The following is a 24,459-nucleotide window of genomic DNA, read 5'->3' as shown; positions in this document are numbered from 1 at the left end:
TTTGAAAAATTCTAAAGTCCGCCGAAATTCCGAATCTTAATCTACATTTAATCTTGATCTAGCACCGTCAGACCTAGCGCAATCAACCAATCGAAAAGAAATGCGCATATTCGCGTGTCCGTTTGACCAAAGTACAGTAGTTGTAGATTTAAATTTAAATACGAATAAGTGGAATGAGCATGTCGGCCCTTTCCGTAGAAGACATTTCCGTTTTTTTTTCCTAATTTTTAAAACTTCGTAAAAAATCGACAAAAATTGAAACTCGGCGGAAAAATTCGGCGAAAATTAAATCAGCGGAGGAAAATCGCAACTGAAACGGAAAAATCGGATTTCCGCTAAAATTCGGAAAAGTCACATCCCTGCACATGGCACACAAATACCTTCACCTTTTGTGTGTCAGGCCTGAAGGGTCAACACTTCAGCCAGTTAGTTTCACAAAAAATGGAACGTTCCTTGCAGACCACTATTGTAACTTGTACAGGCAAAGGTGTTTGGTGCCTTTATAAAATGATGGGCTCAAATCCATCTGACTGTTAAACTGCTTGGTCTTGTATGAGACTAAATTACATGTCTATGTCAACCTTAGTCAATGAAATAATACTTCATGTCTACATCGACACTGGGAACGGAGTAGTCTAGCGGTAGAGAGCTGGACTGCTAGCCTGTAAGTCTCGTGTTCAAATCCAGATTCAAGTCAGTAGACCATCGCTGAGCCCACCCAACTCTGATGGGTACCTAACTCACGTTAGGGAAAGTAAAAGCGGATGGGCATAGTGCTGACCACACTATCTCTTCATATGCAGAGGTCACAGAAACAAGTGAACTCTATTTCACTTGTCCTATAGACGGTCAAGTTTGAAAGGGAACTTTACTTACATTGCTACTATGTTAACAATACCTGCCTCTAACCCCTCTACAGGATGTTAGAATAAGACCTTATGTGATTATCTATATATAGAATTTGTTGGTGAGCAGTCGCCTCAACTCCAAGCTCCCAAGTATTTGAAAAGATTTTAAATATCTGACTAAAACTCACTTTTGATCTTTAATTTTTTCTGTTGTTGACCTTTCGACCCCAGCAGAAGCAAGTGTTGCAGCTTCCTAAAATGATCATAATAATATCATATTAACTACAGTAAAAATCTATCAGAATGGAATTTTTTTTTAATTGCTTTGTTCAACCCTGCAATCATAATATCAGAAAAAATAAACTAGGGCCTACAGTAAGAGTCAATCAGATTATATTAAAAAAGAAAGTGGCTTGATCTAACCTGCTCCTTGAACATAAGAGAGATAATCTCTAAGACATGCATACAGAGCATGCTTCTCTCCCTTTCCGAGCTGGCAACAAACAGGATCAAATCCTCAACACCACTGGTGTGCATTGTCCAGAGTATTTGATCATGTGTGCTTGCATCATCTTCTGTACGCTGTATGTTAAAATCATAACCTGATTAACGTCTCAAATAAAATGAAACATTTTAAGTTAAAATTTCTAATTTATTTTTGCAGCATATGGAAACTTACTTCAATACCCAATAGACCAAAATAAATAAACGTCCTAAAAAAGTCCAAAATTTATTTGTTAAAGTCACCCTGTGATAGTGCCAGTCAAAGGTGGCTGTAAAGTTAGTGGGATATCTACCTATCATTTGGGTGTGTTAAGTGTATTGAGCCTACCCAGCCCTAAATGAATACTCAACATGAATTCAATCTAACCTGCTCTCTTGAAGGGTCTGCTGGAATCAGAAGAATATTGCGGATAAGAATGAACAATCTCTCCAGCTGTAACTTATCCTCTTCACGCAGTTCATCCCAGTCCTAAGTTGTAAAATTTATAATACACGAATTATTGAATAAGCATAAATTAATAAAACGAAAAAGATAAAAAAAAAACTTAATCCCATTAACCCAATGATAAGTGATATTAATCAATCAACAGAAACAAGGTCACAGAAACAAGTGAACTCTACTTCACTTGCTCCATAGACCGTCAGGTTTGAAAGGGAACTTTACTTTTTTTTACTTTTAATCAATTAACAAAATAAAAGAAAAACAAATTTTACTGTTAGAATTACTAATCTATGGGATTTAATTTTACTAGTATCATCTGTCACATAGGCCTACCAGTTTGAGAATCTCCATGATCTTCTCTGACAGCACATTAAAAAAATCCTCATCAATAAATGCCTGAAACAAACATCAAAAACACCAAAAATAGAATCGATCAATTCAGCTTGTAAACAACAACTGTTGATAAATGAGAATGAAACAAATAATCAGAACTATTAATTAATCAAAGACTAATTAGCTAAGACATACCTCTTTGTAGTCCTGCAGATAACTCTCAACTTCAAGGCAGTAGTTCCTCAAAGTTTTTTCATCTGGAATCTGATTGTTCCAGCATGTGACTACAGGCTGCGTCAGGTTTACAAGCAATCTATTGAAAACAGAATTTGGTTTAATTGAACCATTCCTAAACCAGTTTAAAAGCAGTCTATTAAAAATAAATTGGGTATATACAGTATACAAGTATTTTTAGCAATAACAAAACAAAACTGATCAACTGTTAAATAAACCTTCAAAAATAAATTACAGCATAGACAAGCACAAGATAAATGTACATAAAACAATGCAAATTTTTTGCCTCTATACCTACAGATATAGCTATTCACACATTGTTTTCCTTCAAAAAAGAAAAGAAACTCTTAGAAGAGATGTTATGTGATTAACAACTCACTTGATAACTGTCTCAAATAGGGCTTTATCCTTGTGGTAAAACTTCACCAATGGTATAAGATCATTCTGAACTATCTGTGCATGGCCAAGCTGTCGACGAATGTCACAGATATCCGTGTCACGTCTCAAAAACCTGATCAAATCTTTAACAGTTTCTGAAAAAATAAATATAAGTGCATTGTGATTTTATTGCAAAAGGTAGAGCGTCCGACTATTAACTGGAAAGTCTCAAGTTCGGATCCTGGGCTTATGTTTGACTTTGTAAGATAGGGAAAGTAAAGGCCAAGGTCATAGAAACAGGTGAACTCTACTTCGTCTGCCCAATGGACGGTGAATTTCAATATGGTAACTTTAATGCACTCACATAAAGGAAAAAATCTATTAATACAATTAATAATTAAACTGTCAATTTATTATACTGAATCACACATCATAAGAAAAAACAACAAAAATAAAATATATGACTTCTCAGTTGTAATAAATAATTAAACCATAACCTATATTACTATGGACTACAGTGTAGAAAAAAAAATGAGTAGCTTCCAACAAAAGAATGAAAAACAGAATCTACCTAAGCAATCAGGTTCTTTTACATACTCCTTTCCCTCTGTGTAACCCAGGGCACTGCATGTTGCTTGAAGTTCTACATCCATAGTTGTACTCCTAAATTATTAATGCAAAAAATTACATGATTTTAGATTGGCAACAAATGTAAATTAATTTCTGAAGAATAGGCTACTGCTGTTTGACTTCTTAAAGACACACTATATGTCGACCTGACTTACTTTACTTATTAAAACACTATCATTAGTACTAGTTGTAGTAGTATAGCACTAGGTTCTAGAAGTAAGTATTAAGTAACTAGTTACTAGTGTAGATCTAGTAGAATCCTAGTTAGTAGTAGCAGTAAGTACTAAGTAGTAAGCAATACCAGTAGTCATAGTAGTAGATCTAGAATCTAGTACTAGCTAGTAAGAATGACTGGTAATCTCTGTCATTTTAGGTACGTAAAATCGTCCACGACTATTAATGTGAAATTAAGTACTTAAATTAAATTTATGTAATTATTTCACATTTTTGAGGAGGATTTATGTTTTGAAAGTTACAAAAATCTTTCAAAGTTTCATTCATGTATCAGTTTTTAAACAATTGTGCTGTGTTAAAAAATGTACACAAAGCTTTGTCCAGGCTTAGTTTTAAATATTTTAAAATTTATAGGCATAATAAAATATCTGTTGCATTAAATTCATCACATGTGAGCGAGAATTGCATTCCAAACGAGAGAACTATTGCTTGTTGGAAGCTAGAGGTATCCAGGCGAAGTTTTATTTAATGCCGGCCGGGGCTATTAGGACCTGTATAGTGTATAAACATTCTCCCCTATAAACTATAATAAACTAAATAATCTATATATATAATTCTCTTCTGGGAGCCGCTAGAAAACAAGCTGCAAACGCGCCTAGAAAACAAGCTGTAAACGCGCTCCCTACCTCCCCACCCCTACATGGTTTTAGTGAGCTGTGTTCACTCTTAATGTTTACAAGCAGAGCCAACAATTTTAAACGTAGGGGGGGGGGGGGGAAGGAAAGGGGGGGGGGTTATGGTCCTTAACGAGCTACGTATAGTGTTTTAAAGAAATATTTTCAGTGGCAGCGTTGGTACTGTCAAATTCACAAATTTTGAATAACTAAAAAGTAGAAAAAACAACAACTAAATAGCGGCGTATGTTATGCCGCGGGCCGGCTCGTTAATAAATATTATAAAAGCCTTGCCTATAAGTATAAGTCTACTTTATTTATATTAGACTTAGACTCTAGCGCTAGCCTAACAAATACTTCTAGATTCTAGACCTAATACTGTAGTAATACTACACTACTATACTAGTAAAGTTAAACGAAGTGACTACTCGGAAGAAGATTTTTCTCCCCAACATCTCCACTTAGTCGGCAAAAGATAGCTCTGCACATGCGCAGTGACCTATGGCTAGGGTTAGAATGAGGGTTAGGGGTAGGATTAGGGATAGGGTTAGGGTCGGTGTTACTGTTAGGGTTTTGCGGTTGTCAACACACGCATGCGCAGTTACGCAGTACCATCGAAAACATCGCCGCGAAGGCAAGTCATAGTTTCTCTCCATTGCGCATGCGTGTCGCATGTGTATCTTATTCCGGCTAGCATTGGCCAAAGTTAAAAGTAGATTCTAGCTAGACTAGCATTAGTAGGCCTAACTAATGTCAGTCTATTTGAGTCAAATGATAATCTTTAAATCTTCTCTAGATTTAGATCTAGATTGAGTACTAACTACTAACTATGAACTTACTATGAAGTAGTAGATCTAATCTAGAATCTAGTAACTGCCCGGGTTACTGTAGTAAGTGTAGTACTAGTAGATCTAGTAGTGTAGAGAGTAGAGACTGTACAGTCTGTAGTGAAGTGTACTTTTGTGTGCTAGATCTAGTAGCCTACTTAGTACTTACTACTACTGACTAGTACTAGAATCTAGGTGTATAGTACTGTATAGTCAAGTATAGTCATCATAGTGTATGTGTGTTTGTGTCGTGTGTTATTGTTAGGCACTGTTAATAAGTGTTGTTCGTGTTACGCTGCGGCTAGAGAGCGGGCCGCTAGAGTCTAGACTACAGTACACTTGAGTACACAGTTACAGTAGATTTCAGTAGAATGAGTATTTCACTATTTCATATTTGTCTATTTGAGTAGATCTAGAGATCTAGATCTAGATTCTAGATCTAGATTTAGATTCTAGAAGTAGATTTAAATTACAACCTACTAACTACTGAATTATAAATCGATGTTATGTAGATCTATCATATTGCAGTATAAGTAGCCCTATATATAAAACTAGATCTAGATCTATATTAAATGTATCAATTATCATGTTACCTGTTTTAGTTATTTCGCAAAAAAATTAGCCTTGTTATGTTTGGCGCAAAAATAAGGTCAATGTGATATAGTTCCGGGTCATCATCACTAAAATTCGCAATATTTCGCTTTTCAATTTAAATTTCACTAAATTTAGTAGTTTGGCTTTAAGAGTTGGATTTATATTCTTTTTTTTTAAATACTCGTAATTTGTCCTGTATAGTGTATAGATCTGTTTAAAGAGCTCAGATCCATTTTTTATCACGGTCGTAACTCAACAAATCCTAGATTTAGATCTAGCTAGAGCATCATTCGGAGTTAAACAATGTTAAGGGCGGAAAATTAAAATTCAACTAATAATATATTTTTTTAAAGTTACAGATTTAGACCTGCTTTTATGCGTGCGCCGTGGGATCATACAGGCCCATAAATTATAATGTACAGGCCTAGAAAATATAGGTTATTTGGCGCCCTAGGCAAAACTTATTAAACAACCCTCCCCCACCCCACAGCATTTTTTTTTCTATTAGTAGATTGCCTCACAAAATATTAAATTAAACAATTTAACCTATTTCATAGCAGAAGTATATCCTTCGTAAGACAAAAAATCACTAAGAGATAGACCCAATCTCATTTCTGGTCTGACATAATCCAGTTAGTTTTAAAATATCTCATCTATGCCCGCCGAAAATTATGAATAGTGTCATGGAAGTGGTTTAAAGGTTTGCCTATTTATCATATTACAACTATGTTGCTTTTTTTTTCTCTACGCAACAGTGAGTGTTCGTTACTGTTCCAGTTAACACAATATGTGAAGCCAAGATTGGCCCAATGTCGTTATCTTGGCGAAACACGAGACAAGCTTACGCCAGGATATAGCCAAGATTTGTACGTGCTTGCACTCCTTGATACCTTGAAATTTAACCGTTTTTACCCTGGTTGCTAAGATTGCACTGATGTATGTATTCCCTGCAGAAACTTTCGTTAAATATGCTTGTTAAACTTAATATATGTTAACTAAAATAAGTTATCTTTTAATATCATGCTCTAGTTTAAACATAGCATTAATAACTAACTACGTTGCATGTGTTGAACATTTTATTAAAATTTTTGCGCCACTGCCGGTCCCTCTCGCCCATTGTCCATTTGTTCACAGCATCCCGGCCCTTCGCCATTTTTCTTAACAAGAGACTGTGTATCCAGTCATAGTAGAACAATCACTGCTGCTGTCCAGTGGCGTAGCGAGGTCGGGTGTTACCCGGTGCGGCACTTAATGGTGTCACCCCCCAGAGGCGTAGCGACCCTTCCCCCGGGGACAAACTTTCAAATTTTCGATTTGCACCCCCCCCCCCCTCAAACTTTCGATTTGCACCCCCCCCCCCTCCTCAAGTTTTCGATTTGCATCCCTCCCCCCTCAAACTTTCGATTTGCACCCCCCCCCCTCAAGTTTTTCTCTATATACTTTGCTATTTTTTGCCTTGGTGTCACCCCCCTTAAATGGTGTCACCCGGTGCGGTCCGCACCCCCGCACCCCCCCCCCCCTCGCTACGCCTCTGCTGCAGTCGATTTGTTTTTAGTTTTCACAAAAATACTAGTCTTTCAAGGTGCAAAAAATATCTTTTAGTTTTAGTTGGATTGCGGGGTCTGGCGGTATAGTAATTCCGCCTTTGTAATTAATTAAAATATAAAAAAAACTGCACTCTCCACTGTCCGTGGACACTGGAAGTTTTAATAGTATTCTCAAGGAAATAAACAGCATTTGGCACACAATCTTCCGACTTTGGTTGTACTATATAGAGAAGGACAACTGATGGTGAAATATGCATAGGAGGCTACTACATGAAGCTCATTGCAAAGATCATCAGCATCAATATTTTTATTAACGTCATGCATTAAAGACGTTCAGAGGCGTAGCGACCCATTTCCGGCGCCCGGGGACAAACTTTCGATTTGCCCCCCCCCACCCTCAAATTTTCGATTTATTTTTCCAACCAATTTTCACGCCCCCTAAGGTCGGCGCCCAGGGACATGTGTGTACACCCCCCCCCCCCGCATCTGACGACGTTTCTAAATGTTTTCAGTAAATCCGCAAGAGAATGCCCCTGGCTGATTAAGTTGTGGAAACCTACGGTATCATGTGTAGAGCGTTCTTTAAAACGAATGTAAGCGCCATATCGCTCACGGGAAAGACAAGTGAGCTTGGTCCAATCGACCATCCAGTCGTCTACTCAACGCCGCAAATGCAGAATGACTTTTGATTCAAGTACTTTCCCCGCCCACTGTGCATGACGTTTTTTTCAACGTACCCCATGTGCTAACATAGCCGATGGAGAACTAATCGCACACTACCACTGCAGAGGCGTAGCGACACATTCCGGCGCCGCGGGCGAACTATCAATTTTTCGCCCCCCCCCCTTCCATTTATATACAGGCTATATATAGTTATTCATGTTGGTCCTACCCATTTTGGCGCCCCATTTGGGTCGGCGCCCGGGGCGGCCGCCCCACCCGCCTTCCCCTAGCTACGCCTCTGTACCACTGGCGTGCAACCTTTCCGAGATTTACATTTTTCTATAGCAGATCATTTCTGTATTGCACACAATAACGCCCCCAAAGGCTCATGATGAATGGTTTTGTAAAGCGTAAAAAACAAACAAACAGATAAACAAAGTAACAAATATACACGTTAATGTATATATATATATATATATATATATATATATATATATATATATATATATATATATATATATATATATATATATATATATATATATATATATAAACAGTCAATACAGTTATATAGATAATATCATCTATTCTTCTACTTTGTAAGCAACGAAAATATGTCAAACTGCTCGTGCGTAGGTCGAAGAAAGAGTATTTTAATAAGTAGCTGTCAGGCAAACCTAATTTAAAATCTATCTGGAATGCCATAAATTAAATAATTAGAAAAAAAAAACGCACATGCGATACAGCAGGACATTGCCAGGTATCTGCTGATGACTTCAACAATCATTTTATAGCATCTGTAGCGCTCAACACATATACTGATTACACAATCGGTGAGGAGCTTACACATTTCTGTAATTCTGCTCACCGTGGTAGGGCAGAGCTGATAATTCCGCTTCTCACTGTTCATGAAGTTTATGTTAGCCTAAGATCTCTTAAATCGTCTACAACAACTTCGTTTGATGAAATCTCTAATAAAGTATTGAAGATTTCAGCTCCAATAATCTCTGAAGTTTTAACCTTTATCTATAACCTCTGTATTGCCAAGCAATATTACCCGAAACATTTTAAGCATGCTAAGGTTATACCACTACACAAAAAGGTAACATCCATGATGCTAATAACTACAGGCCAATTTCTATACTTTCTTCCCTCTCCAAGACACTAGAAATACATATAAACGAATGCATGTCAAACTACCTAGAAAGGCATAAGCTTTTCCATAGTAATCAGTCTGGGTTTAGAAAGTTTCACTCTAGTAACACTGCTTTGATTAAAATGAATGAAAACTGGCTTGAAAATATTAACAAAAACCTAATTGGTGGCACGCTGTTTGTCGATTTCAGAAAAAGCCTTTGATTCTATTGATCACAGCATACTTCTTAAAAAACTATTTCCTTACAAATTCCACGAATTTACATTTAGGTTACTTCACTCCTTTTTATCTAACAGATCTCAATGCGTGTTTCACCTTAATACCATCTCTTCACAGAAATATGTTAATATAGGGGTTCCCCAGGGCTCAATCTTAGGGCCTTTACTTTTTACTTTCTCGCATATACGAAGTATAGAGAAAGTTTTGTAATCGTGCAAAAAAAAAAAAAATCGAGATTTTTACAAATCTCGACGTTTTACATCTCACTGATACGGAAAAACATAATTTTGCAATCTTGTCCGTATGTCTGTGTGTCTGTCTGTGTGTCTCTGTGTGTGTAAACACGATTACTTGAGTACCGTTACAGCTAGGTTGCTGAAATTTTATATATAAGTATTTTATCAAAATCGTAGATCCGTATCAACTTTTGAGCGATTTCCGATAACCGGGAGTGGTACTTTTTCTACTTTGAATTTTTCAAAAGCCTATAACTGGAGTACTATTTCAGTTAGATAAATGAAATTTCACATGTAAGTAAAAGATCTAATTCTCTACCTTCTGTCAAATTTTGATCAATTTCCGTTGACCGGAAGAAGTACTAATTTACGCTATTTCCGATTTCTCAAAAAACGCATGTAAATTTATAAAGTACTAATAATATTGCGCACTATTATGAACATTTTTTTGTGTGTTTGCTTGGTGTGCAATTTTTTTTCTATGAGATTCTATTCTATTTTTGAAAGTTTAAGTTATTAAAAATCATGTCTATATTCGAATTTATATAAGAATATTCGAGAAAGTTTAGGGGAGATCACTCCCGGTTTATTTCATTATACATTAATGATCTTCCATTACACATTGACGCTGGTTAGTGCGAGATGTTCGCTGATGATACTTCTTTACATGTCTTTGCAGACAGTGCTGACTCACTTAGTTACAAACTTCAAACATGTACCAATCAGCTTGCTACTTGGACAAAATTTAACAAAATGAAACTTCACCCCGATAAAACCAAGTCAATGATTATAACGACTCATCAGAAACGCCTTCGTCTTCGTTCCACATCATTACGCATTACTATAGACAATACAAACATTGAACAGGTTAACAGTTACAAGTGCCCAGGATTGATTATAGATCACAACCTCACTTGTTACGGTCATATCCATCTTCTAAAAATGTCCCTATTAAAGACAACTTTTCAACTAGCAACGATAAAGAACTTTCTGGAATATAGGAGCAGGCTGGTTTTTTATGAAGCTTTTATTCAATCTAGGTTGGATTATGCTTCTGCAGTGTGAGCGGCAGCTTTATAACTAAGCAGCGTCCTCTACTATCACTACAAAAAGGGCTATAAAACTGGTTAGTGGCTTGTCTAGTAGCCTTGATTCTTTTATTACAACTAATATACTTCCATTAAATAAAAAGATTATATATACTAATGCAATTTTTTTATATAAAATATTCCACGAAATAGCCCCCTCTTACTTATCAGACCTTTTTTCTTTTAAATCGTCGTCTTAATTTACCAATCCCATATACAATTTTTTTCCAAAAACATAGCTTCGCCTACTCTGGTTCTAATTTTGTAACAATCTTTCTAATAAAATAAAACTATCTAGAATCTAAATCTGAAAATATATTCAAAACTAAACTAAAACAACAATTATTTAATGACCCCTCTAACTGACTCATTGAAACATTTCTCATTTATCTATTATATTCTTATTTATCTCATCTTGGCCTATGTAATATTATTTCTTTATTCCACATTTTACTTTCTCGTATATACGTAGTATAGAGAAAGTATTGTAATCGTGCAAAAAAAAAATCGAGATTTTTACAAATCTCGACGTTTTACACCTCACTGATACGGAAAACATAATTTTGCAATCTTGTCCGTATGTCTGTGTGTGTGTGTGTGTCTGTCCGTGTGTGTGTCTGTCCGTGTGTAAACACGATAACTTGAGTACCGTTACAGCTAGGTTGATGAAATTTCATATATAAGTATTTTATCAAAATCGTAGATCCGTATCAACTTTTGAGCGATTTCCGATAACCGGAAGTGGTACTTTTCCTACTTTGAATTTTTCAAAAGCCTATAACTTGAGTACTATTTCAGATAGATAAATGAAATTTCACATGTAAGTAAAAGATCTAATTCTCTACCTTCTGTTAAATTTTGAGTAATTTCCGTTGACTGGAAGTAGTAATTTACGCTACTTCCGATTTCTCAAAAAACGCATGTAAATTTATAAAGTACTAATAATATTGCGCACTATTATACGCGTTTTTATTCGGCGTTTGCTTGGTGCGCAATGTTTTTTTATGAGATTCTATTCTATTTTTAAAAGTTTTAGTATTTAAAATGGATTAAAAATCATAACTATATCCCCAGTTACCATCCCCTGTTGTTTTATATAAGAATATTCGAGAAAGTTTAGGGGAGATCACTACCGGTTTATTTAGTGCTATGTTACTGCTATGTCCTTACTATGCTATTGCTTTTTTACTTCCTCGTATATACGAAGTATAGAGAAAGTCTTGTAATCGTGCAAAAAAAAAAATCGAGATTTTTACAAATCTCGACGTTTTACACCTCACTGATACGGAAAAACATAATTTTGCAATCTTGTCCGTATGTCTGTGTGTCTGTCTGTGTATCTGTCTGTCTGTCTGTCCGTGTGTAAACACGATAACTTGAGTACCGTTACAGCTAGGTTGATGAAATTTCATATATAAGTATTTTATCAAAATCGCAGATCCGTATCAACTTTTGAGCGATTTCCGATAACCGGAAGTGGTACTTTTTCTACTTTGAATTTTTCAAAAGCCTATAACTGGAGTACTATTTCAATTAGATAAATGAAATTTCACATGTAAGTAAAAGATCTAATTCTCTACCTTCTGTCAAATTTTGATCAATTTCCGTTGACCGGAAGAAGTACTAATTTACGCTATTTCCGATTTCTCAAAAAACGCATGTAAATTTATAAAGTACTAATAATATTGCGCACTATTATGAACATTTTTTTGTGTGTTTGCTTGGTGTGCAATTTTTTTTCTATGAGATTCTATTCTATTTTTGAAAGTTTAAGTTATTAAAAATCATGTCTATATTCGAATTTATATAAGAATATTCGAGAAAGTTTAGGGGAGATCACTCCCGGTTTATTTCATTATACATTAATGATCTTCCATTACACATTGACGCTGGTTAGTGCGAGATGTTCGCTGATGATACTTCTTTACATGTCTTTGCAGACAGTGCTGACTCACTTAGTTACAAACTTCAAACATGTACCAATCAGCTTGCTACTTGGACAAAATTTAACAAAATGAAACTTCACCCCGATAAAACCAAGTCAATGATTATAACGACTCATCAGAAACGCCTTCGTCTTCGTTCCACATCATTACGCATTACTATAGACAATACAAACATTGAACAGGTTAACAGTTACAAGTGCCCAGGATTGATTATAGATCACAACCTCACTTGTTACGGTCATATCCATCTTCTAAAAATGTCCCTATTAAAGACAACTTTTCAACTAGCAACGATAAAGAACTTTCTGGAATATAGGAGCAGGCTGGTTTTTTATGAAGCTTTTATTCAATCTAGGTTGGATTATGCTTCTGCAGTGTGAGCGGCAGCTTTATAACTAAGCAGCGTCCTCTACTATCACTACAAAAAAGGGCTATAAAACTGGTTAGTGGCTTGTCTAGTAGCCTTGATTCTTTTATTACAACTAATATACTTCCATTAAATAAAAAGATTATATATACTAATGCAATTTTTTTATATAAAATATTCCACGAAATAGCCCCCTCTTACTTATCAGACCTTTTTTCTTTTAAATCGTCGTCTTAATTTACCAATCCCATATACAATTTTTTTCCAAAAACATAGCTTCGCCTACTCTGGTTCTAATTTTGTAACAATCTTTCTAATAAAATAAAACTATCTAGAATCTAAATCTGAAAATATATTCAAAACTAAACTAAAACAACAATTATTTAATGACCCCTCTAACTGACTCATTGAAACATTTCTCATTTATCTATTATATTCTTATTTATCTCATCTTGGCCTATGTAATATTATTTCTTTATTCCACATTTTACTTTCTCGTATATACGTAGTATAGAGAAAGTATTGTAATCGTGCAAAAAAAAAAAATCGAGATTTTTACAAATCTCGACGTTTTACACCTCACTGATACGGAAAAACATAATTTTGCAATCTTGTCCGTATGTCTGTGTGTGTGTGTGTCTGTCCGTGTGTGTGTCTGTCCGTGTGTAAACACGATAACTTGAGTACCGTTACAGCTAGGTTGATGAAATTTCATATATACGTATTTTATCAAAATCGTAGATCCGTATCAACTTTTGAGCGATTTCCGATAACCGGAAGTGGTACTTTTCCTACTTTGAATTTTTCAAAAGCCTATAACTTGAGTACTATTTCAGATAGATAAATGAAATTTCACATGTAAGTAAAAGATCTAATTCTCTACCTTCTGTTAAATTTTGAGTAATTTCCGTTGACTGGAAGTAGTAATTTACGCTACTTCCGATTTCTCAAAAAACGCATGTAAATTTATAAAGTACTAATAATATTGCGCACTATTATACGCGTTTTTATTCGGCGTTTGCTTGGTGCGCAATGTTTTTTTTATGAGATTCTATTCTATTTTTAAAAGTTTTAGTATTTAAAATGGATTAAAAATCATAACTATATCCCCAGTTACCATCCCCTGTTGTTTTATATAAGAATATTCGAGAAAGTTTAGGGGAGATCACTACCGGTTTATTTAGTGCTATGTTACTGCTATGTCCTTACTATGCTATTGCTTTTTTACTTTCTCGTATATACGAAGTATAGAGAAAGTATTGTAATCGTGCACAAAAATCACTTGAAATTTTAACTATTTTCACCGTATTACACCTCAGTCCTTCATCACATCCGAAGTATAGAGGACTTATTTTAATCGGGCAAAAATTATAAATCCAGATTTATCAAAATTAAAAGGTTTTATGCGTATTCCAGTCTGAAAAACTGGGCTTTGCGATTCTGTCCGTATGTCTGTGTGTCTGTGTGTGTGTGTGTCCGTGTGTAAACACGATAACTTGAGTACCGTTACAGCTAGGTTGATGAAATTTCATATATAAGTATTTTATCAAAATCGTAGATCCGTATCAACTTTTGAGCGATTTCGGATAACCGGAAGTGGTACTTTTTCTACTTTGAATTTTTCAAAAGCCTATAACTTGAGTACTATTTCAGATAGATAAATGAAATTTGATATGTAAGTAAAAGATCTAATTCTCTACCTTCTGTCAAATTTTGAGAATTTTTCGTTGACCGGAAGTACTTATTTACGCTACTTCCGATTTCTCAAAAAACTAATGTAAATTTTAAAAGTACTAATAATATTGCGCACTATTATGCGCTTTTTTATTCGCGTTCACTTGGTGTGCAATTAATTTGTCTACGAGATTTTATTCTATTTTTAAAACTTTAAGTATTTAAAATGGATTAAAAATCATGTCTATAGCCCGAGTTCCCATCCCCTGTTATTTTATATAAGAATATTCGAGAAAGTTTAGGGGAGATCACTCCCGGTTTATTACTTCCTCGTATATACGAAGTATAGAGAAAGTCTTGTAATCGTGCAAAAAAAAAATCGAGATTTTTACAAATCTCGACGTTTTACACCTCACTGATACGGAAAAACATAATTTTGCAATCTTGTCCGTATGTCTGTGTGTTTGTCTGTGTATCTGTCTGTCTGTCTGTCCGTGTGTAAACACGATAACTTGAGTACCGTTACAGCTAGGTTGATGAAATTTCATATATAAGTATTTTATCAAAATCGCAGATCCGTATCAACTTTTGAGCGATTTCCGATAACCGGAAGTGGTACTTTTCCTACTTTGAATTTTTCAAAAGCCTATAACTTGAGTACTATTTCAGATAGATAAATGAAATTTCACATGTAAGTAAAAGATCTAATTCTCTACCTTCTGTTAAATTTTGAGTAATTTCCGTTGACCGGAAGTAGTAGTTTACGCTACTTCCGATTTCTCAAAAAACTAATGTAAATTTTAAAAGTACTAATAATATTGCGCACTATTATGCGCTTTTTTATTTGGCGTTCAGTTAGTGTGCAATTAATTTGTCAACGAGATTTTATTCTATTTTTAAAACTTTAAGTATTTAAATGGATTAAAAATCATGTCTATAGCCCGAGTTCCCATCCCCTGTTATTTTATATAAGAATATTCGAGAAAGTTTAAGGGAGATCACTCCCGGTTTATTAAATGCTGTTATTAAATTGTTGCTTTTATTTGTTTATTTTAAAACTGCCAATGTGAAAAAAGGCCTCCGTGCTTACTATTATTACCGTAATTGAATAAATAAATGAATGAATAAATAAATAATCAAACTTTGAACTTTTGAAAACTTTATTGAGTAAGTCTATTTGAAGGAAACTGTATTGAACAAAACTTTATTGATAGAGGTATATAGTAAAATAAAAAAAAATGCTTGAACTTTCAAATAAATGGTTAAATTCAAATATTTATAATTTAAAAATTCAGTGTTTATCAATGAAATTATTTAAGATATGTAAGTAAAATAAAATGAGGAAAAAATCGAATTTATAAAGTTCTTCTTTTGTTGTTTTTTTTATCAAATCAGAGCTGGGCTGAAAATTGCAAGAAACATGACACCGACACTTCATTGATGGCTTGATCAACGAGGAATATCTGCTCTTCAATTACCGGAGCTGTAAATATTAATTAAAACACAATGATCATTCACTCGTGCTATTTTAGCAATATATTACGATATTACAGAGCAACATTTAAAAATGAGTAGAGAATATTTAATAAGGCAACAAATCACTGTCTAAACCACTTAATAACGTGTGGCTTTGTAATCAATGTGCCATTTTGTGTTTCAGTAAACCAATTCCCATTCGTGTATTAATTTTCATTTTCTGAACCTTTTCGGAAATCTGTTCGTAAGCTACAGATTTTCTTGGTTTTTTATCATATATGTTCGATATTTTTTGCAACTCAGGTTTCAAATCGGGTATTGTTGACTATATGATATTGGAAATCATAAGAACAAACATTAATTCATTAAATAAAAGTTCATATAAAAATAAACGGCAATTAAAACAATGTCCGATGTCTATGAAAAATAAATAATAGGTTAGCTTATGTAGGCCTAATTTATTAAATATAAAACTTAAAGAAAAAAAAATGTTTCAAATAAGCTTACTGTTAATTAACTCTCCATTTCATAAAGAACGGCTATACTTTTTGTTCTAGTAAACTCCGTGCCCTGTGTTTAACTATTTAAAAAGACGTGGGTTGTTGTTCTTAGCAATTTATATTCTAAAATGTTAATCAAATTGCGAAATCTCTAAATCTAATATCGTTTGTGGTCAGAGTTTCTTCCAGGCATCTCTTCGGGGGGGGGGGGGGGGGGGGGGAATTCTACCGCCCCCCCCCCCCGAACGAAATGAAATTTATATGATTTATATAGAAAATATATACTTTTAACAGTGTCCGCTCCCCCCCCCCCACCCCCCCCCTAATAAAGTCTACCACCCCCCCCCCCCCCTCGAAAATGTCAAGTGCCCCCTCCGAAGAAAAAAGTCTGGAAGAAACACTGTTTGTGGTAAACCTACTGTCGGCTCAAAGACTCAATCACTGTCGTTTCTTGCAATGCTTCCCTAAAATAAATAAAAACGTAAGTTATATTAACATTACAGCAGGTTTTTTTCACATGTACGACTTTTAAACGTTTAGCAAAATTGTGATTGTAAAAATAAGTTGTTCGTTAACTTACTTCCGCCTTGAGGCCTTGTTGTTGGTGGATCTGTAGCGGCAGTTGTTGTTGTATCTGCTGCTGCAGTTGTTGTTGTATCGACTGCTGCTGTTGTTGTTGTATCGACTGGTGCAGTTGTTGTATCTGCTGCTGCAGTTGTTGTTGTATCTGCTGCTGCAGTTGTTGTTGTATCTGCTGCTGCAGTTGTTGTTGTATCTGCTGCTGCAGTTGTTGTTGTATCTGCTGCTGCAGTTGTTGTTGTATCTGCTGCTGCAGTTGTTGTTGTATCGACTGCTGCAGTTGTTGTTGTATCTGCTGCTGCGGCTGTAGTCGATGGTCCATCAGTGGTGGGTTGTGGGGGTATTTCTGCCGTTAAATAGTTCATTTAAATAATGGCAGAATAACTATTTCGCCCACAACGATTAAAAATACACACATAAATGTTTACATCATTTCTAAGATATAATCAAATTGTGCGTACAAGTCTCTTTTTAACCGAATCAAAATAGTGATGGGTTGTACTAAATGGAAACAGTGTACGCGATCATTGTAGGTTATGCTTGGTTATGTTAGTGTTGTTGTTTTTCTGTGTTAGAGAAGGGGTTCAATTTGCCTATCTAAAAATTATAGCAATTGATGAGCGTGTTTCAATAATTTTACATTATGTATGGTAGATTTTATTCTGCATAATAAACGTTTTCAAAGGCTTTCGCTCACCTGTCGTGCATGCAATGTATGACGTGTCAACACCATTTGATGTATGGTCAAATTTTATAGTTTCATAGAAGCAGGTGTCATTCAGGTATTCTGCACCCAAACATGTGCCACTAGGGAACTTTGTAAAGCAGTTGAAGAAGCACTCCTGTAGATGTGAACATTCAATATAAACTTTAAAGTAAAATGTAACTTCTTCTTCGTTCTTTATGTTTACTGTTGGAAGGAATCCCCTCCCACCCAACTAAGTATTACGTGTCAACTTGTTATTTTAGCCTGCTTTTCTTTTTGGATTTGCTTTCGTGGCCTTCCAGGAACAAACTACAAGGCAGTAGATTTTCGAGATGTCTCATTTGCCCGGGGGTTTGAACTCGAGACTTTTCCGTTTAGTAACCAGACGCTTTACCGACTCGACCTCGCCGAGTGAAATGTGTCGAATTCTATTTCACTCGTTAACAGCATAATGTGTTAAATATATAAAGAACATTGTTTGTTTAATGATCACACAGTATCCAATAATATCTATTACACTGTGGTCATCGAAGTCCTAAATAAATAAAGCTATACCTCTTCATTGTTCCAGTAAGAAATTAAAAGGTTTTACGTGCCAATTAAATAATCAAGTAAATATAATTTAAATAACTCACTCTTGTTTAACAGAGAAGATTTAACCTGTTTAACGAACTCGAGATTTTTATTTCAAAAACCATGTTCTTTCTTCATATTCAATGCGGAATCCTAAGTAATAAATAGTTATACATACTAACATAGTTTTTTTTTCTTTTTACCATAATGATAAATGTGTTACGAAAATTTTACCCAATTTTTTTATATTGTTATGGTAGAGGTATATCCAGTCTGAGTAGGTGATATACAAGGTGTAGGTTGTATAGAGAATGTGTAAGTATTATTTATTAAGTTAGAAATGATTGAATTAGACCAGAGTTTCTACCAGGCATCTCTTCTGGGGGGCTTGCCCCCCCCCTCTCCCACCCCAAAGGAAATTTATCGCCTCCCTCCTCCACACCGAAGGAAATTGAATTTATATAAAAAATATATACTTTTATCAAATTCCACCCACCCCATCCTGAAACTGTTGTGCCCCCCCCTCCTTTGTTAAAGCACACTTCCCCCTTTTAGATTTTTGAGTTAAAAGATAGGAATGCAATTTGTGACAATTATTCTGGTTGATGTACTTGTCGTGTACATTAATTTCAAATTATCCATAGTGTAAAGCTTCAAATTGGAAACTATTATTTTAACCATATGTCTAGAGCGAGTTTTAAACTATATATTTTGATTTTGAAAACCTAAGCGAATGCCTAGTATAATATATTTAATGAACACTTGGAGACTGAAATACGTTTTGTTGACAATTTAAGCAAGAGATAACAGTGTTAATGCGTGTGTGTAGTTTTCACGTGTGTAATGTTTAGTATAATTTTTTGGCAATTTAAAAATGTTATGATATTAATATTTTCTATGTTTGCGATAGTGTATAAGTAATATAATTCTTTTTAAGTAGTCAATTCTCATTTAATTCTTATGTTGTGAGTACATTGCAGTTTGTTAAATTTGTATCTTTATTTTTTTTACTTTTACTTGTGTTTCATAATGTTGAACGCGACTCGAGCCTAGAAATCAACAATTAATTAATTACTGTGGTTGGTCGCTCAAAGAAGTTTATATCAACGATCGGCATTTATTTGAACAACGCACATTTTGTTTAATAATATTAAACAGAATGTAAAAATGTAAACTGGATTTTACCATATTGGTGTTTAGATCAAACACTGAGCCACCACCTGGATCAGAAAAATTTCAAATATTAGTTACAGCGGACACACACATTATCGATGAAAAACATATAATTTAATTTCAATTTATTTTTCATAATTGATTTAATTTTGCACAATATTACATGTGGCAGATAAAGTAGAGTATAATATGGTCAGGTCTATTGCTGCCTTTTGTTTCCATAACGTGAGTTAGATACCCCATAAAAACAACCTGGCTTCTTGCACTTTCTACTCATTTGAATCCGGATTCGAACTCGTGACTTTCGAGTTCGCAGTCTATCTTATTACCACTAGGCCACGCCGCCCCTTGACATTACTTTATCGATTGTTAAAACATACCTAGTAATTTCTTGCAAACATAAGCATTACGATTGGTGCAAGCGGTATCGTCCCAGCGGTAAGATGAAGCTTGGGAACTTTTCATAACCGCACAGTCTGTGCCACCGTTCCCATAGCTTGGTTGTCCTGATAACATAAGGACAAATCAAGATTCCATTTATCTTAAACAAATAGCGAAAAACAATTTTTTACACATGTTTAGAATTAAAGCAGCCGAATATGATTGTGCCAATAAAATAAACACACGAACATATTCATAGACCAATTATATATATATATATATATATATATATATATATATATATATATATATACTTTTACGTTTACGTTCACATTTACATTTACATTCACATTGCATTCGCATTACAATCTCATTCTCATTTATATTTATATTAACACGTACTTTTCATTTATATTTACATTTACAGGCACACTCACACTCACACACACACTCAAGCTCACACACAGTAACGGAACTTTAGAAGTAACTTGCATCATTTTACCTTCATCCCAATTTAAATATGTTTTACAGGGTTCGAAGTACCAATGCCAAATTCCCTCATGCTTTATAGAATCAGCAAAACCGATCCATACATCGCTTGTTTGTGAAGTTATCAGACCTTTGATTTAAATAACATAATTTGTTTATTAATAATCTAAATTCTCTGAACTCTATAAAGTAATGTAGAGCTATAATTGTGTTGCTATAGTGTTATCATAGTCACAGTATCATTATCTGTGACATACACACAACAATGTCTTAAGATACAATTTAACCCGAGATTAGTTAAAAAAAATTAGTTAATTAAAATTTGAATTAAGTTGTTATTGTAAATTAAGTATATGCTCTTATTTAATAATCTAGTTCAACGGTCTGTCGGGTGTTTTCATCCTCCGCTGGAACTAGCGAGCTAAATCTCAACAGCTTCTATCAACCAGTTTTGTTTCAAAATTTTAAGTTACATATATTAAAAAAAATAATATTGCTATATGAAGCATTAACTATACTCTGTAATTACAAACAATTCAGTGCGTATATGTGGAGCACAAACCTTTTTACCTATGTTATTCGATGTCTTTAATTTTTTAAAGTATTAAATAGAAATAGAAATAACATGCTTTGTATATAAGCAATAGAAGGAACAAAAAAAAATAATTTTCCATTAACTATATAATGAATCAAAACTATTTATGTTAAATAGCTTTTAATAACGGCTTGACTTTCTATAATTACTATATATTAAAACACAGGTTAAATGCGACCACGCATTTCTTTATAGTTATTGAAATAGAGATGCATTAATATATATTTTAAGGAAAACAACTGTATTTTCTTCTTTTACCTGCTATAAAGTCTTGTTCAGCTTGATCACCAACGTTAGATAGTACAGCGTCAGAAACGCTACATGTATTAATTGCAGAACTAAACGTTGTGGGTGTTGATTTATAGATGTAGCAGAAATTTGTATTTGGTCGTTGTGTCCAACCTACATCACACTCTGCAAATGGTAGTATTAAAAATTATTAAAGTTTCCTTTTTAGAACAAGCGATCCATTGGGAAGATGAAGTAGAATTCATGTTTCTTGCCCTCGGTGTATGAAGGGATAATCTGGTCAGCACTACACCCAGACGCCACTTTTGCTGGGTGGACTGAGGGACGCTCCACTGACTTCAACTCGGATTTGAACTCGAGACTTTAGGGTTAGTAGTCTAGCGCTCTACCGCTAGACCACGCCGTCCCATAATGGTAGAATTAAAACTATATAAAACATATGATAATGTGTCATGTATTAATATACCTCACAACTTTCTTCTACCGTAGACTCTGTGTAAACAACCAGTGTAAAATTTATACTCACGTTGTGCCTGAGATACGCCGAAAAGCAACACGACTGTTATAAATAGCTTCATGGCGCTGGCTTGCAACTTGTTTTTCTGTAATTTGCTTCCAACATAAAAATTACTCAGATACCACTGTTAATTTTAACTTGATCGGAACATTCAATCTTAATAGGATTGTATTTTATTAGCATCCGTAATTTAGACTAAATTTTTTACATTTCCGCATTAGCATATGTAATATGTAATTGTATTTATGTAATCATTATTTATATTAACGTTAGACATTCATCTACGCCATGGATATCCAAACTACGTCACGCGGGCCGGATGCGGCCCACGAGGTCCTCTCATCCGGCCCGCAGAGATATTTTTGTTCACGCAAAAAAAAAATCTTTGTTGGAGCTGGCTGAGGAACATTGCCCAGAAAATTCAAAACAATTTGAAAATATTTTTGGATGCAAATACTGTTGCCCAAAGTGTTGCAGACATAAGTGAAAACATCGTGACTCAAATAGCGAAAATGCAAGCAAGTTTTGCAATTTTTCACTTGCAATGGATGAATCCCTGGACAGCTGTTCCACATCTCAACTGCTTGTGTTTATTATGGGTGTGGATTAAGACATGAACATAACACAAGAGCTGGCTTCCCTACATAACATGTAAAGCGTCGTTACCGGAGATGATATATTCAATGAGTTAAAAGAACATATGCTGATTATTACTTGGACTGGACTAACCTCAGATACCTGATTGTTGATGGAGGAAAAAACATGAGTGGCATAATGAAAGGCTTGGTAGGACAAGCGAAAGCAGATGTGTAATGAGAAAAACATTTTGCAACCAATGTTCCAGCACGGTATTATTCATGAGCAAGCTTTGTGTGCTTAATATAAGTACTGAATCATGTGTTGAAGATGGTGAATTTCATAAGGTCACATGGGCTCATCGGGTTTTGCAAAAAAAGTGAGACTGTTTAAAAAACACATTTTAAGCTAATGTGGCCAGTTGCCCAGATTAACTGCATCTGAAGGTCACTGAACTGCAAGGAAATGAACTCCTTAGAGACCAGTTCAAAGAAGGGCTGGTGGGTTTTTTCCAAGGAAGAGATTCCTAATATTAAAACTTTTGCATCAAATTACCTTTCAAATTTTGCGACAACATACCTGTGTGAAAAAACATTTTCAATAATAAAATACGTGAAGAACAATTCGAGAACAAACTTGGACCTCTAGTTGTCGCCCCCCAAACAGTAATTCTTTCAGATTTTTTCTCCGGAGAGGATGGGGGGGGGGGGGTTATGGGGGCGACACTTGAAATTTTTACATGATTATTATTATAATTTTTTTAAAATATAATTTTCTATATGATCTATAAATTATATTACGTTGCAGGGGGGGGGGGGGGGGATCGGTAGACTTTTTCGGTGGGAGTGGGGGGGGGGGGGGGGGTTCTGCCACCCCGAAGAGATGTCTGAAAAAAAAACTCTGGCCCCCGAACTGATATTTGATTGTTAATGCGGCCCTCGGGCTGAAAAGTTTGGATACCCCTGATTTAGCTCAATGTGTCTTTACAAATTGATGTACATTTTTTTCATGTCTAATGTATATAAAACAAATCAAATTCTTAAAACTTAAAGCAAAAATTCCTTCAATATTTAAACAAAAAACAAAACTAACAACTAACCAAGTTTAACAAACAAGACACGTAATTTCTTAAGAAACTTGGCTTACCAGAGTCGACTGATGAACTGGATTCACACAGCGAAGTACAGCTCAAACATTGCACGGGCGATGTTTTATACGCTACTTTATTAATCCAGAAACATAAACAATATTATTATTGATTTAAGCCCACGCAATATTGAATACAGAAAGTAGTGGCGGAAAAAAAATTGATGTTCCGGCTCCCTATATCTATATATATAAAAGGAAATGTATGTTTGGGTGTCTGTCTGTCTGTTTGTCTGTCTGTCTGTCGGTCTTTTATGCATTACTACACCTCTCATCACATCGCCGTGAAACTTTGGGAAGTTGTTGAAAATATTCCTGGGGAGGTTTCTGCGAAAAAAATATTTCAAATTCGCAGGGGTGGCGCCCCGACAGGGCGCGATTTGTTTTTTTTTCTATATACGGTATATAAAAATAAAAGTCGATTTTGGTTTGGCATCGTTCATTCGATAGCCATGAGACTTTGGGGAGTTTATTATACCACTCTAGGGAAGGGTTCTGTACAAAAATAATTTTTAATTTCGCAAGGGCGGCGCCACAGAAGGGTGCGATTTTTCTCTATATGCGGTATATAAAAATAAAAGTCGATTTTGGTTTGACACCGTTATCCGATAGCCATGAGACTTTGGGGGAGTTGATTAGAACAATTCAGGGAAGGGTTCTGTAAAAAAAAAATCCTTTTTTAATTTCGCAAGGGCGGCGCCACGGGAGGCTGAGATTTTTCTCTATATACGGTTTATAAAAAGTAAAGTCTATTTTGGTTTAACACCGTTTATCCGTGTACCATGAAACTTTGGGGAGATGATTAGATTACTGAATAGTAGGGTTCTGCAAAAAAATATTGTTTAATATTGCAAGGGCGGCGCCCCCAGGGGGGGGGAGCGATTTTTGTTCTCTATACACGGTATATAAAAAATAAAACTCGGATGCGGTTCATCCGAGTGCCATGAAACTTTAGGGAGTAAATG

General features: G+C 35.0%; 2 protein-coding genes across 4 annotated transcripts in view; both read right to left on the bottom strand.

Moving 5' to 3' along the window:
- LOC131948374 (protein timeless homolog) overlaps positions 1 to 5,687 on the bottom strand; it is a 40,862-nt gene extending 35,175 nt beyond the window's left edge. Inside the window, exons 1-8 of the mRNA XM_059309979.1 lie at positions 5,638 to 5,687; positions 3,311 to 3,402; positions 2,741 to 2,894; positions 2,323 to 2,440; positions 2,128 to 2,190; positions 1,720 to 1,821; positions 1,272 to 1,430; positions 1,037 to 1,101 (exon numbers count right to left, since the gene is read on the bottom strand). Of these exons, the coding sequence (XP_059165962.1) occupies positions 1,037 to 1,101; positions 1,272 to 1,430; positions 1,720 to 1,821; positions 2,128 to 2,190; positions 2,323 to 2,440; positions 2,741 to 2,894; positions 3,311 to 3,392 (743 nt within the window). The 5' untranslated portion in view covers positions 3,393 to 3,402; positions 5,638 to 5,687. The remainder of the gene's footprint in view (positions 1 to 1,036; positions 1,102 to 1,271; positions 1,431 to 1,719; positions 1,822 to 2,127; positions 2,191 to 2,322; positions 2,441 to 2,740; positions 2,895 to 3,310; positions 3,403 to 5,637) is intronic.
- A 10,144-nt stretch (positions 5,688 to 15,831) lies between these two features.
- Positions 15,832 to 23,569, bottom strand: LOC131948366 (uncharacterized). Of its 3 annotated transcripts, none has more exons than XM_059309964.1 (10): positions 23,495 to 23,569; positions 21,782 to 21,928; positions 21,265 to 21,420; positions 20,425 to 20,541; positions 19,922 to 20,047; positions 19,554 to 19,588; positions 17,787 to 17,931; positions 17,091 to 17,435; positions 16,930 to 16,974; positions 15,832 to 16,017 (listed from the first exon to the last, which is right to left on the bottom strand). In XM_059309964.1, exons 2-9 carry the CDS (start codon positions 21,831 to 21,833, stop codon positions 16,949 to 16,951), a joined length of 1,002 nt encoding a protein of 333 aa, XP_059165947.1. In that variant the 5' UTR covers positions 21,834 to 21,928; positions 23,495 to 23,569; the 3' UTR covers positions 15,832 to 16,017; positions 16,930 to 16,948. The 3 variants fall into 3 exon arrangements, with proteins under 3 accessions (XP_059165947.1, XP_059165949.1, XP_059165948.1); XM_059309966.1 differs by having other exon boundaries at positions 21,782 to 21,857; positions 23,495 to 23,545; XM_059309965.1 differs by having other exon boundaries at positions 21,782 to 21,867; positions 23,495 to 23,542.
- Positions 23,570 to 24,459: the final 890 nt, after the last annotated feature.

This window comes from Physella acuta, unplaced genomic scaffold (genome assembly GCF_028476545.2).
Source record: "Physella acuta isolate Inbredline_101_S28 unplaced genomic scaffold, ASM2847654v3 ptg000642l, whole genome shotgun sequence".
Lineage (NCBI taxonomy): Eukaryota > Metazoa > Mollusca > Gastropoda > Physidae > Physella > Physella acuta.
Note: the sequence above shows the minus strand (reverse complement) of the source record. Positions and strands in the feature narration are given on the sequence as shown.

Bases quoted from the DNA above. Each gene is read 5' to 3' on its own strand.
- LOC131948366 (XM_059309964.1), bottom strand. From the start codon at position 21,833: ATGAAGCTATTTATAACAGTCGTGTTGCTTTTCGGCGTATCTCAGGCA. The intron at 21,421-21,781 runs GTGAGTATAAAT...TACCATTTGCAG, and splicing joins CGGCGTATCTCAGGCACAAC to AGTGTGATGTAGGTTGGACA. The intron at 19,589-19,921 runs GTATGTTTTAAC...TTTCTGATCCAG, and splicing joins TGTTTGCAAGAAATTACTAG to GTGGTGGCTCAGTGTTTGAT.